The 13,587-nt window shown below is 47.7% G+C and overlaps 2 protein-coding genes across 2 annotated transcripts; one reads left to right on the forward strand and one right to left on the reverse strand.

Annotated features, from left to right (window-relative positions):
* Nucleotides 1-508: 508 nt before the first annotated feature.
* Nucleotides 509-4,739, reverse strand: WDR53 (WD repeat domain 53). Its single transcript, XM_027463874.3, has 2 exons — nt 4,152-4,739; nt 509-1,804 (listed from the first exon to the last, which is right to left on the reverse strand). The coding sequence occupies exons 1-2, from the start codon at nt 4,632-4,634 to the stop codon at nt 1,226-1,228; spliced, it is 1,062 nt and encodes a 353-aa protein (XP_027319675.2). The 5' UTR covers nt 4,635-4,739; the 3' UTR covers nt 509-1,225.
* A 35-nt stretch (nt 4,740-4,774) lies between these two features.
* FBXO45 (F-box protein 45) lies at nt 4,775-10,294 on the forward strand. Its single transcript, XM_021277856.4, has 3 exons — nt 4,775-5,292; nt 5,412-5,768; nt 7,712-10,294. The coding sequence occupies exons 1-3, from the start codon at nt 4,999-5,001 to the stop codon at nt 7,895-7,897; spliced, it is 837 nt and encodes a 278-aa protein (XP_021133531.2). The 5' UTR covers nt 4,775-4,998; the 3' UTR covers nt 7,898-10,294.
* Nucleotides 10,295-13,587: the final 3,293 nt, after the last annotated feature.

A 13,587-nucleotide genomic window follows, 5' to 3' on the forward strand; every position in this document is an offset into this window, starting at 1 on the left:
GCAATGCAAAACAAAACTGCATTTTTTTTTCCCCATAAGAAAGAAGGCAAATAACATGCTACTGGTAGCACAACAGCCAGTGAAACAAGGTAGCATAAAATAACCACATCAGTTAAGCAGGACTGCAGCCAGTGGACGGTATTCAGTCTTCGCCTGTGAAAAGTTCAGGAGAGAGCATGAGGAAAAAAGTTTTTTTTTTTTTTTCCCTCTTTTAATTATTCAACTATTGGAAATCTAGCATGAATCACACACATCAAGAGCTACAGCATTCCCACATAGCTGCACTCTCCCCACCTTCAACTTGCAAACTAAGGGATGTTTCTAACAAGCTGTAATTACCAAGCTCTGCTTGTAGCATCTCTAACCGCTTTGGGAAGGCAGGGGAAGTATTTGGCTGAGAAGAACAGTGCATTTGACCCTCTGTATTTAGCCCTTGATGGGCTATAGAATACACTTCTTGACAATTTTCACAGCACCTATGCTTAACAAGTGAGTATAAACACATGGGAGCAGTGAGAGAAAGCATTTATTAAGACAAAGTTAATAGCTATTTTTCTCTTTGGGATACACGCAACTAAATGCCTACAACAGCTGACCCATTAAACAGATGTTACCATTTTCTCCTGCTCCTTTGTTTACTGCAGTGTGAAAAAATCCAATTGACAATGACTGTCTAAGTACTTTGATTACTCCTCAGTTAGTTGGTGCTTCTCTAGTCTTGTATGCAAAATAACGAGAAACATATTTCTACTGGATCCAATTCAAGCTAATCGTGACACGGTTTAACAGGGAAATTAAAGTAAAGCACCAAAATAGTTGCAAATGCAAGGAGCTCAGCCAGTTGCATCTCTGTTACTGCCCAGCATCCTCATTTAGCATTGCGGATTTCCCTGCTAGCGTGAATTTATTCCTCCGACCTCAACTATGTCAGGTCAGTCGTGCACTAATATTATCCCCAAATCTATTGAAACCAGTTTCACTTAAGTTCAGGACACAAATTGCCAACCTTGAAATAGCAGCTGCAGCGAACACCACAAGCTGCTGAAAATAGAGCACCAGGCCAATTATATCACAAGTGCTTGTGTGAGAACACAGCAAACTCCCTGCCATTGCTGAGGGTGCAGCAGGGGTCATTGTTCAATCCACCATCGATGGATTTAACTGGACTCATATTTCAAATGCTGAGGAATGATTCTTCACTGCAAATTTGTCAATGTTTCCGTGGCTACGATTCTGGCAAAGGATAAACAGATATGGAACTACTCTGATCAGCAACTAATACTCTCCTGGAGCCTTTGATCTCTGTGCACGTGAGCCAGTTCACCTTCTCTCCATGCTCAATGGTTAGCTTTGGTAAAATTCTAGCATGGTCATTTGAAGCTGCTTTGTTGAGCTTTCCATCTTTTCTGGCTGGTGCTTGGGCCTTCCTTCTATGGAGGGACTTGGCTGGGCTTTTCTGCTGCTTTCCCACATCACTGCTGACATCCCAGAGCAAGACTTTCCCATCGTTTCCTCCAGTCAACAACCGGTATGTTTCTGGCACGAAGAGGACCTGTGATACTCCTAAGCTGTGACCTTTAAACTCCAGCTCACGTTCAAACTTGACACCAGTGACTCTGAATATCCTAACTTTACCATCTTGAGCTCCGCAGCCAAAGATGTTGCCGCATGATGCGACAGACAGGGAATGTGCAAGCGGAGGGTTGAAGAGCTGGCCAGCTGACTGCGGATTGTCTTCTGTTTCACACTCCTGAAGGTTTGTGGTCCACAGGGGGCGAGCTTTCTGCAGGTTCCACAGCATAACCTTGGGGGGGGGGGGAAAAAAATCTGTTTTACATCGAAGGACACAAGATGTAACATCAGATTCTTAGGTAGAATCAGATCCTTTTACTAATAGCAAAAGGAACCACTAATTCTTGCTCTCGCAGAGCAAGGACTGTGTATGAGCGCAAGAGACACAAGATCTGTTGTGAGAAGTGGTTGATCTTCACCTGTCAAATAAGACAAATCTCCACGGCACAGTCTGCAAGCCATCACAGTGCCTTGCAGTTCCCAGCAGAGTCAATGACTCAGGCCTTTAGAGCATGAGATGGATGAAAAAGCTGTTCTAAAAGCTTTTCCATTCATCTCGGCAGTAGTAATCATGATATACTGCACCTCTTAATTATTTAAAAGGCAGGACACAAGCAGTGAATGAAAAGAGAGCTTTATGAGTCTGAATTTTAGTTCCGTCCCTGCTGCACAACTGTTCTAAAACAATCACTTTCTCACTCTCATGTGTTTGAGAAATGGAATAGCAAAAGGTAAACAATAGTTCAGATCCTCCATTTTAAACATCTCTCTCTGTACTTTTTATATCAAATCAGTAGACCTGGTTTGTCCCATTACGTTATTAAAGAAGAGCATGAAATTCCTGATAAAGTAGGGGCAGGTGGTGGTTTTAAACTTGCTTTTGAAATGCCACCCTGCCTTCAAGCTGCTTATGAAGCAAAAACCCTTCCTTCAAATGCTTCTGCCTCACAGCAATTCAGGTGCTGTAGATCTAAACGGCACCTGTTAAAAATCATTCTCTTGTTACTTCTATAGAATGAATTAATGATGATTACTTGCAAGGCCAGCAGATATCAAAGCCCAAGTCAGTCTAGTTCAGTCCTGATATGCTGTTTGCTTATCTCGAGTCCAAAACATATTGTTTCCTTTATCCGGAATCCAAAACATCTTGCTTTTCACTTTTCTGTTTCAGCAGTCCCTGCTGCTGCTGCATGAAAACTACTTGGCTACCAGTGAAAGGGAAAACTTGTCCGCGATGACTGCACAGAGCAGAGTAAGTCAGAGGGGCTGGGTCTTAATGCTTCCGCCAAACACTCCCGTTCTCATCACAGACAGCATTGCAACAGCTTTATGCATTTAACAAGTAGTGGCAAGTTTTATGCAAACTAAGTATTTTCTGTCCTCATGGCATTTTCCCCATTTCTGTGGCACTACTGAAAAAAACCCGTCAGTGACCTAATTTTCAGTTCTCATCAGCTGCTGAGTTTGACACACGAACCCAGAAAATGTTTCCATACTCATGGAGCTGGTGACTTGTCTAAAGACATGCTGCAACTCAGCACTTCAGAATCCTGCCACTCAGCTTCTCTTTGTGAAGTGACAGACCTCATAGCCAGCCCTGAAGCAGAAAAATACACTTTTCACTGCAGAAGAACACTAACAAACGTCTAAACCTAAAAACTTTCACCTAAAAACTCATTTGCTGAGCTACACTAAAACATACAAAGAGTCACAACAAATAACCAGTTTGCTCTCACAAAAAATAGTATGAAAACGGCTACAATTACGATAAAAGGGTTCCAGCCATAGGCTTGTGATTCTGTGTTTTAGGCATATGAAATTAAGCAAGCAGTTTAAGGTGCTGAGTGCATTGCCTACTCTCAGACTGATACTTCAGTACCCCTGAAAAGAAGTTTCTCAAATACTTCATTTAAAATCTTTTAAATGGACAAAATTTTGATTTTTTTTTAAATCTGTCAGTCAAAAAATCTGGCAGACTTCTATCAAACAACTTTTTTTTTTTTTCTTTACAAACAGTGGCTTTAAAAATGAAAAAAGGTTTTAAGAACATGTGGTGCATGATCCTGTCAAAGGAAACTTGCCCCAAATGCCACTAGAACCACGGAAACCTCTGTAGAGAAGAGTTTTAATCTCAGGCTGAAACAGGAAGGCGATCAACTCTCAACCTCTGGAAAGACGCTACCAAAAACCATCTATCTTGCATGGTCAGCTTTGGCAATGTAATTCAAGACTCTGCTAATTCCTCAGCATGGTTTGTTCTAAGGATACTTCAGCAAAGGACAAAGTTTTACTCTGCCTCATCAAGCGGAAAGGCAAAGAACATTCAGTGCTCCCAAGAGGTTACTGCAAAGAAGGGATGACTATAAAAACAGCTCATCCTCACAGCAGATATTTATCCCTCTGCATTAAAGCATTCCTGCTAGCATCCTGTCTGCTTCAGGCATTTTGTCTTCCTAGCCATCCCCATTTTGTCTGCAGCCACAGCTGGTCACCAGGGCCAACTCCTGCTCCACACACAGAAAGCCGAGGCGCAGCCACCGCTCGGCCTCCCTACCCTCAGCCCATGGCACGCAAATCACCTGCATGTCCAGTCCGCACGAGACCAGGCTCTGCGGCCTCTGAGGCCGAAAGGCGACGGAGGAGCAGATGTTTGAGTGCCTGAGGGCCCGGCAGGCCTTCTTGCTCGCCACATCCACCACCTTTATCGCCCCGGAGTCGTCCGCCGCGGCCAAGAAGCCGCCGGCCTCGTCCAGCGCCAGGCAGTTGATCTCCTCCTCGTTCACCTGCAAGCGCTCCACGGGCTCGCCGAGGGCCCTGGCGTCCAGCAGCAGCAGGGCTGCCCCGTGGGCGGCGTACAGGCGGCTGGGGCAGCGCGGGCAGAAAGCCACCGCTCCCACATCGTCCTCGGGGGGCAACCGCAGCCTCCCCACCGGGCTCCCCTCACCACCACCGTCCCACAGCGCCAGCTCGCCCCGCTCGCCTCCCGAGGCCACCAGCCCCTCGCGGCTGGCCCCGAGGCACAGCACGGCTCCGCTGTGCCCTCCTGCCCAGCGAGCCGCCATCCCTGAGGGAACGGGAACAGGAACGGGGACAGCGGAGCGGCGGCCCCCAGCCCTGCTGCCGCCTCCCGGCCTCCCCGGGGCGGCTCCGTCCCCTCCCTCCGCATGCGCGGCGGGGCTGGGCCGGGGCGGGCGGCCCGCGGCTGTGATGGCGGCGCCGGCCGCGCGCGCCCCCTCGCCCTGAGGCCTCGGGCGGGCGGGCGGAGCGCTGGGGACGGGCCCCGCCGCCGCCACCGCCGCCGCCTGAGGGAGGCCGAGCGGCCCCCAGCCGCCCCTCAGCCGCTCCGCGCCCCCTGCCCGCGCCCCGCCGCCGCCGCCTGAGGGGGGGGCGGCCGAGCCGGTGCGCGGCCGGGGAGGGTGGGGGGTGATGGCGGCGGGTCCCGGGGGAGCGGCGGCGGCTTCGTCGTCGTCGTCGTCGGTAGCGGCGGCGGCGGCGGGCGGGGGAGCCGGGTGGCGGCTGCCGGGGAGGGTGCTGGAGCTGGTGTTCTCCTACCTGGAGCTGCGGGAGCTGCGGAGCTGCGCGCTGGTGTGCAAGCTGTGGCACCGCGTCCTGCACGGCGACGAGAACAGCGAGGTGTGGCGCAGCCTGGCCGCCCGCTGCCTGGCGGAGGAGGCGCTGCGCACCGACATCCTCTGCAACGTGCCCACCTACAAGGGCAAGGTGAGCACCGGGCATCGCCACGGCCTCCCCCGGGCACCCCGACAGCCGCTGGGGATGAGCCCGTGGTGGGGGGTGGGTGGGAAGCAGCGGGGGTCTCAGCTCACCTCACCCTGCCCTAGGTCCGTGCCTTCCACCACGCCTTCAGCACCAACGACTGCTCCAGGAACGTCTACATCAAGAAGAACGGCTTCACGCTGCACCGCAACCCCATCGCCCAGAGCACCGACGGGGCCAGGACCAAGATCGGCTTCAGCGAGGGCCGCCACGCCTGGGAGGTGTGGTGGGAGGGCCCGCTGGGCACCGTGGCCGTCATCGGCATCGCCACGAAGCGGGCGGCCATGCAGTGCCAGGGCTACGTGGCCCTGCTGGGGAGCGACGACCAGAGCTGGGGCTGGAACCTGGTGGACAATAACTTGCTGCACAACGGGGAGGTCAACGGCAGCTTCCCGCAGTGCAACAACGCGCCGAAATACCAGGTGAGCGGGGCTTGGCGCTGGCCTGCGGGGCCGGCTTCCCTGGTGCCTCACAGCTGCTTGCTCAATGGGGCCTGCTTGCCCATCCGAGCATCTCTTTGCCATCCCTGCAGAAGGTAGGCAGCTTTGCCTCGTGAGGCTTCTTCTCCTTAGTTTGTCTTTTTACTCCTTCCTTACATTGCACCTGTTCAGCCTGCCCGGTCCTCTGTCACCTCCCTGCTGCTATCTCAAATATCAGGCGAGGCCCGTGCATCGTGGGTGGTGCTTTAACACCACGTTGCTTTTTAAAGCAAAAGCTGACGAGGCTGTTTTAGCTCTCTGGAGTAAGGCTTGGCCCCGCGGTGAGGTGGCTGCGTGCAGTAGGTGTTTCACCCTTTTGTGAGCTGAGGCTGGTGCTCAGGTAGGAGCCTTCCTGCAAAACCCCGCAGTGGCACTGCGTGCTGTGTGCTGGCTCTCTGGCTGTCTTCCCGTAGCTGACGTCCTTCAGCTGGGCTATGAAGTCCAGATAATTTCAGGTTATTAAAGAGTGCGTGCTACCTTTTTGTCTGCCTAGAAGTGTTTGCCCTTGTTCCTCTGGCTGCTTGCACAGCCACATTTTGACTGCTGGATTTCCTCATGCTGCAACTTAAGCTGCGTGCAGTGAAATCCCCATCTGGTAACATCATGGCTTGGTATGAATAATGCCTTGCGTGTCAGTTGTGCATGAAGATCTAACTGTTACCTTATATTTATAAATTTTGCATAAAAGTTCACTGCCAAGCAGTTAATTCTGTCTGGAAGCTATACCTGCCATTTTTGCTATTAGTAACTGAAAATAATGTAATTAAAGACAGTTAGATTTCACGTTTCCTGACATGTGCATTGGCTCAGCACTTGCCAGGCCTGCCCGTTTGCAGACTTCCTGCTGTCCCTGACTAGGCCTTTCTGCAGCAACAGGGTGAGGAAGGGTTTGAAAGCCAAGAAGACTCTCGTGGGGACTCAAGGGTGAATGGTGCTTGCAGTCACTGCTTTCTTCTTAAAAATTGTTGAGCGCTCAAACTGTTGATCCTTTAAAGTATTTTATGCTTGGTAAGAAACGGGCAGTGATGTGCTTATGGAAAATATACTTAAAGGTAATAGAAATTCGTTAGAGTCAGTTCGAAGAAAAAAATGTCTTGTCTGGAAGCAATCCCCAGCATTGCGGTTGGCTGGCAGGGATAAGAAGTTTGTGCTATATCATGCTGTGTTTGCTGCTGGTGCCTGCGACTTGTGTTTATAGTTGAAAATAGTAAGTACTAGATAAATGCAGGGAGCATTGTGTACACCCTGCTCCAAGACTCTTCTTGCATTCGGTGTTGATTTCGCTTGTCTGTGTATATTTGTTTGAGATTTTTCATGCTTACTTTGCCCAGACTTTGCACTGAAACTTCCTTCTGCCTTGGTCAGGGAACATCTGTGGCAGTACTTGAGCAATCAGGAGTGTGTTCTGGTATGCTTTGGCTGTGGCAGTCACCTTTTTAAAACATGTTCATTGACTTTAAAATTGCTCTTTGCGGACCTTACAGGTCAGTGGTAACAAGCAGATACAGAATACAGGTCACTTTGAGCTGAGGCCAACAATTCCCAGATTTCTGCTGTATTTTGAAGCAGAAACTGCACTGTACGCTTGCTGACAGTGCTGTCGCAAGGTTCAGGTGTGAAGGATTACGTTGATCACCTTGTGGGTGTTGAGATACAATCTGCCCACTTGGAGACAGGCAGAAGAGGTATTTGGGATCTTAACACATACAAGAGAAATGGAGAAATTCCTGTCGTAAAAACGTGGTAATGAGAAAAAGGAGAGCCTTGCTTTAATCTGATCTGCTGTAATACGTGTGGGTTTTGCTTTATTTTTGTGTCTCCATTTGAGTATGTTGACTGTTCTTTTTTTTTCTTTTTTCTCCCTCCTCTCCTACCTCTGTTTCCAGATAGGTGAAAGGATTCGAGTTATCCTGGACATGGAAGACAAAACGTTAGCATTTGAGAGGGGCTATGAGTTCTTGGGAGTTGCGTTCAGAGGACTGCCAAAAGTTTGCCTGTATCCGGCAGTGTCTGCTGTGTACGGTAACACAGAAGTGACTTTGGTCTACCTGGGAAAACCTTTGGATGGATGACATGGATTGTTTCGTTGGGACGTCAAGATGTGGATGACTGGGAGGAGAAATCTGCATGTTGGTTAGAGGGAAACGTGTATTAAAAAAAAAAAAAAGTGTGGGTGTGTGTCCAAGAACCATCAAGGAAACCGTACAGAATTTTGAAACGGAGGACCAGCCATACTTCAGGAATTGTGTTACATTTCCTCTTTCTACCAGGCCAGAAAAATCCTCAGGGTTGCAGTTGGTTGAGTGGGAAGCTGACACATGCATGTTGCAACAGATTTCATTGCTAAGATGGCAGTGCGTGACCTCAAATATTTAACGAAGGATTTGATATAAAACTGCTTGAGGAAATTAACCTGAGATTTGTAAGTAGCGTGTTTTGTGAAAGACTCCCATTTTAAAACTGCTTGTTCCTTTCCTTCCCTCCTTTGGGCCGACATGGGTACCAGAGGAGAGCAAGTCTGGTTGGGTTTTATTTACAGTTTTTAACATACTGAGAAGCATGGTCTGTCTGGACTGCCCTTCTCCAGTATAACGATATAAAATGTGTGCAGCTATTTTTAAGTGTATTTTAAGAATTGTATATATAGACCATGTTGAAAAGAACAGTTAAAACAAAAGAAAGGGTTTGCTTTATTCTAACTGGAATATCATTTCTTAAAGGGAAAAACAAACAAACAAACAAACCACTACATGGCATCAGAAAAACCTTGGACAGGTGTATAACATTCATGTAAATGTACTTCTGTTGTATTGTAAAGCATTTTGGGATGCTCTTGTGGAGTACGGTGCTACATTGGCTCATTTTCTGTGTAGCTGGAAGCTTCTGTAGCTTTAACGATAGTTTTGTTCTCTGTAGGAAATGCAAAAAGTGTGCCCTGGAAGTTTTGTTTTGCCAGAATTCACGGTCCACCTTTAAGAAAGGAAGCTGCAACACAGTGCTGAGCTTGTCTTCCTTTCGAGGTCAAAAAATACAAGCTTTTGAAAGCGTTCTTACGCTTTCCAATCACTGTAGTGAAATATTTCCAAAGAATGAGGAGGCAGCGTTCAGCTTCTTAGTCGATCTTAGTTTCAATTTAAATGGCTTTTCAAGGCTTTACGACTTCACCTTTATTTAATTATAAAATCCCTCAGTACCCAAGTATTCACTTGCCAGTTTTCAGTCAGGACTGGCAGAATTCTCGCCTCTGTTTGATGGGGATTCTGGATTGGGTTCAATGCTTGTGCTTTTTACTTTGCACTATTTTTCTGAAATCCTCTTACAAAACTGCCTGGTGTGTCACTGCTCTGGCACGTGCAGGCTGAAGAGGCTGTGCAGCTTAGGGGCACGGGAAGGAGCTGCTTTCTGGGGACACTGAGGTGGAAAGGTCTGTAGAGAGCTGCAGAAGGGCTCCTTTTAAAATAGGGACTGAAGCCGGTGAGCCCTCTGGTTGTCTCTCGGCTCTCATTTCTCCTTCATTGGTGTTTCCCAAAGCTTCGCAGAGCGAATTGGACTGTTCTGGAGTTGTTGCTGGTGTGCTATTCAGAGAGGGTGGAGGAAATCTTTATGCAGCCTCTTTCTGCTTTATTTGCATTGGAGAATGTGAATTGCTTGACCTCAGACACTGACAATTCTCTGAGCCAGGGGGGGATTTCTCTTAGGCTGTGCTCATTTACCCCCCAGTACTCAAGTGCTGTGAGGGAAGTGGCACGAGCAGGTGACTGAGGTGCCCAGCCTGCTGCTGCAGAGCTCTCCTGGGAGTGCTTTTTACACAGTAGTTAACTGTGCACTGGAACAGAGGATACACATTATTACCATTTAAAAGGATTTAAAAGTATTTATTTGTTTTATGTGTTGTTTATTGCTTAAAGGCAATGTTGAGGTCAGTTCCTCTTGGCTGTGTTAAAGAAACGAAATATGCAGTGAGAAATGATGCTGAAATGGTACTGAGAGCAACTGAATAAATGGAGAGAGACTGGCACGAAGTGAGTACCTGTGGGAAAAGTCAGTTACAAACTTTGCTTGTACTGGACTGTAGGGAACTTGTCTAAATAGCAGAACCATGTGGCATGAGGTAGGGAAAAAAGGAAACACAACCCTGTCCCGTTTCTGAAAGGAACATCTTCACTGAGGTGTGAACGTGTGGGCGCAGTCTTGAAAAATGTGACCGCTGCGCTGGCTCACGAATCCAATTAGATGTAAGTAAACCCTGAGAACTTCAGAGGAGTTTCATTCACAAATTACGATTGATTTCCATTCTTCAGACTGCGTCTTGCCCTATAAATAATTTCCCTCTAAATTAGAAATGGTGAAAGTTGAACATTCCTTAAGGGTGGGTTTGGGGGGACTCACTTATGTAAGACTATAACTTATTCCTGGAGACCAATGCTGGCTGTACAAAATATTAAAATAAACTCTGCTATAATTCAGAAGGGTATATCTGTGTGTATTGTTGTAACAACATCTGTGGGGTACTGATAGGAAAAAACAGAGTAGCAGTTTGGTGTGTCCAAACAAAAAGTCTTATCGTCAGGAAGATGACGGCGCTGGGACCCTGTGATCTGCTGCATGAAGAGACAGCTGGCTGGTGGTTACGAGGACCTGAAGACTCGGTAGTTTAATAGCTGTGCTCGTGAAATTACATCCTCTGAGGCAGGGATGCTGGCGCGTGGCAGCATGGGAAAAGGCTTTCCTAGCAGCTGGAGGTCTCCTGACGCAAATTACCGAGCAGCAGAGGAGGTATTGTGCTCGCCGCCGAGGCTGCACTGCCCTGCTGCTGAACAGAGGTGACCTCCTTCCGAGAATAGCAGCTCAGCCTCTCTTTCTGTAGCTTTCAGTATGGAAGTGCAGGATTTCTTGGTACTTGCAGGAAAAAGTAAGGATTCCGGGTTGAATTCTACTCCACAGCAACAGCATCCAAGATGAGCAGTGGTAGTTAATAAAAGTAGGTTTTGATGGACTTTCTCTCCCCATTATTATTCAGATTATTAAAATTAAACACTGCAGAGCGTTTTGCTCTGTCAGGGATGTGTTTGCTCACTGTCAGCATTTTGCAGGTCTTAAACATGGGCCATCACTGGGAGCAAGTGTGATAGTGCGAACACCACGGAGCAATACTTAAACTTCATCAATTGTTCGCTGTTAGCCCGTGTTACGCAGGTGTGCTTGCTTGAAGGTGATTTTCAACATTTTGCTCACCACCCTTAAAAATTACTAAGAGAGAGGCAGCAGACCCAGATGTGCACAACTGAAGGTACTTGTGCTACCAGACCCAATTTAACTCCTCTCTCTCGTTATTTCTGAATAGCCTTTGTTAAGCTGGGTGTGTGTTACAAATACACCTGTGTATTTGGCTGATGACCTACAGCTGAGACTTTTGACTAACCAGGCAGCTATTTGCTTGCAGCTCTTCTCACTTGGTAAATCATTTTGAGACCGACTTTATTCATCTTTATACTTTGAGCTGGAGTGCTTACAAGAAAGCAGATGGTGAGCTTGCCCTTGGGGGAAAAAAAGAGGCACCCCCTGCTGCCACCTTTGTGGTGGTTCACGCTGGTGGGACAGCAGGATTGCCAGCCCCTCCTGTGTTGTCTATGTCTCGAGCAGCTTTGAGTACCAAACGAATCACGCAGCTGGAGCAGTGATTTCTGACATGGACATGGACAGTCAGCGAGGTCCTACAGCGTGCCCAAGCCCATTCTGCAGCGCTGGGAAGCCGGGAGACACCTCTCCTCTCCGTGAGCTGCAGCCAGCACACCTCCTCCAGGCTGCTCAAGAGAGATGTGCTCGAGATACTTTGAAATAATAAAGATTTAACACCTGTAAGATTTAATACCTGTAGTCAAGCCCTGTGATAAGGCATTGTTGTTTACTTTTTACTTGTTTTGCAGCTTTTCCAGTCTAAGAGCTCTAAAAGGTCTTGCTGACTCAAGTGCATGCCTGCTGACCGGGATTCACGTGGTGCTTATGCAGATGTGTTGGCTTCTGCTCGGCTGTGCTGGCTTCATGCTGCTGCTTGGTTCTGGACAGGTCCTTAAACTGGCCGTCCAGCATGTCCAAAAGCATGTAGCAGCATGCTTTGGGCACAATTTAAATATCCAGAGGATTCTGTGTACTTGCCAGGGGATTATGGAAGAGCAGACAAGCCAGGCAACTACCTTTTTCTGCTCTTAGTGTTGTATATTGCAAGGCTTCTGTGATGCCTGAGTCAGGGAGGAATTCGGTCCTGTCTGCAAGGGTCCCGCAGAGCACATCCTCGCGTGTGGGTGGACTTCACTCATGTGACACCAAGCTCTTGTTTCGCCAGAAGAGATCAATTGCCAGTTGCAAATTTAATTCCAGGGCTTCGTGCAGCTTGTGGGCGTAGTTCAGACAAGGATGGTGGTTTCATTTGACCTTAAAATTAGCTGGATGTTGTAGAGGAGAGGTCAGATGTGCATTCAGTAGTCCGTGTGGGTGAGGGACGGCATTACAACCCTCTGTATGTCCTGGAGCTTTCAACATGGTAAATTCTCAAACACCTGTGTAGGTATGTATGGCTGAAGCCCAAACAGCTGAGGTGTAGCTGAAAGCAGGACAACGTACTGCAGGATGGGGCAGCATCTCAAAACCAACCAGGTTCAACAGATCCTCTTGCAGGAACTACTGGAGGAGGGCTTGTTTCCAGCCAGGAACGCAGGGATGCTCGGAAATACCGTGTGAGGCTGAGCAACTGTGATCAGTAACCAGAGGAGACGGGGTTGTGGTTGGGAGCTCTGAAGCTCTTCCCAAAATCTCTTCATCAAGAATTTCCTTTGAAGTGGCAAACTTTGGCTGATTCTTGTTCAGGGGTGAAGAGGTCTGGTGCTGGCTAGCCAAAAATGTGCTGGAAAAGGGGATTCTACAAGTTACTTCAGAGTGAGCTAAATAACTGCTCGAATTATTCTCCCTTTCCCAGCTAGTGGTTTGACTGCTGTGGTCAAGCAGAACATCATCTGTTTATGTTTAGATAACTCAGACAGATACAGGCTTCAGGATCCTTTAGGATATCCCATTTATTTTGATAAGTGAGCATTTTGCTTATCAGTTGAATAAAACACTGATCTTTTTTGCAGATGTGTGTCGTGAAAACTGGTGGGAGATGAGTAGCTGATCTAGTCGTACTTCATGTATGGGGAGGAACATAAAAAAATCAAAACTAATTCCTTCCTTTCTGGAAGGAACTAAAAAATAAAATAAAAAAATCAAAATGCTGTGGGAAAACACTCTGCTGGGGAGATTTTTTGAAAACCATTTTTTTCTGCTTAAAGAGCAGCACCGAATGTGCATTTCTGGGAGTCCTGTGTGTGCCTTCTACTGGCAAATGCCATTTGGTTTTGTAACTTTTGGCTGTGTTTCAGGTGACAAAGCTGGCCGGGAGCAGATGGCCCTGATCCGGTGGGCTATGTGGGTGAGCCCTGTGTTGAGGCTGAGTTTCTCTTGCCTCGGATGTGTCTGTGTTCTTCTGCCTCCGAACCCAACTGGAATGCATCAGCTTTTCTCCCCGTTTGCTGATGATCTATATTCTAAAATTTCCTTGACACAGGGGATGTGTTTTCCAGATGGCTGCCTCTATTTTTTTCTCTCTCATTTTCGCTGCGATGCTAACAGCAGCGATGAATTAAAATAACTTTCAGGCTGGTAATGGTTTGATCCTGCAACTATGTATAAAACTTGTTTTCTCTAAGTATTTGAGAGGTAACCAGCC

Source organism: Anas platyrhynchos, chromosome 9 (genome assembly GCF_047663525.1).
Source record: "Anas platyrhynchos isolate ZD024472 breed Pekin duck chromosome 9, IASCAAS_PekinDuck_T2T, whole genome shotgun sequence".
NCBI lineage: Eukaryota > Metazoa > Chordata > Aves > Anseriformes > Anatidae > Anas > Anas platyrhynchos.

Coding starts and splice junctions, on each gene's coding strand:
- WDR53 (XM_027463874.3), bottom strand. CDS start 4,634: ATGGCGGCTCGCTGGGCAGGAGGGCACAGCGGAGCCGTGCTGTGCCTC. Junction 1,805..4,151: donor CGTGCGGACTGGACATGCAG/GTGATTTGCGTG, acceptor CCCCCCCCCAAG/GTTATGCTGTGGAACCTGCA.
- FBXO45 (XM_021277856.4), top strand. CDS start 4,999: ATGGCGGCGGGTCCCGGGGGAGCGGCGGCGGCTTCGTCGTCGTCGTCG. Junction 5,293..5,411: donor TGCCCACCTACAAGGGCAAG/GTGAGCACCGGG, acceptor ACCCTGCCCTAG/GTCCGTGCCTTCCACCACGC. Junction 5,769..7,711: donor ACAACGCGCCGAAATACCAG/GTGAGCGGGGCT, acceptor CTCTGTTTCCAG/ATAGGTGAAAGGATTCGAGT.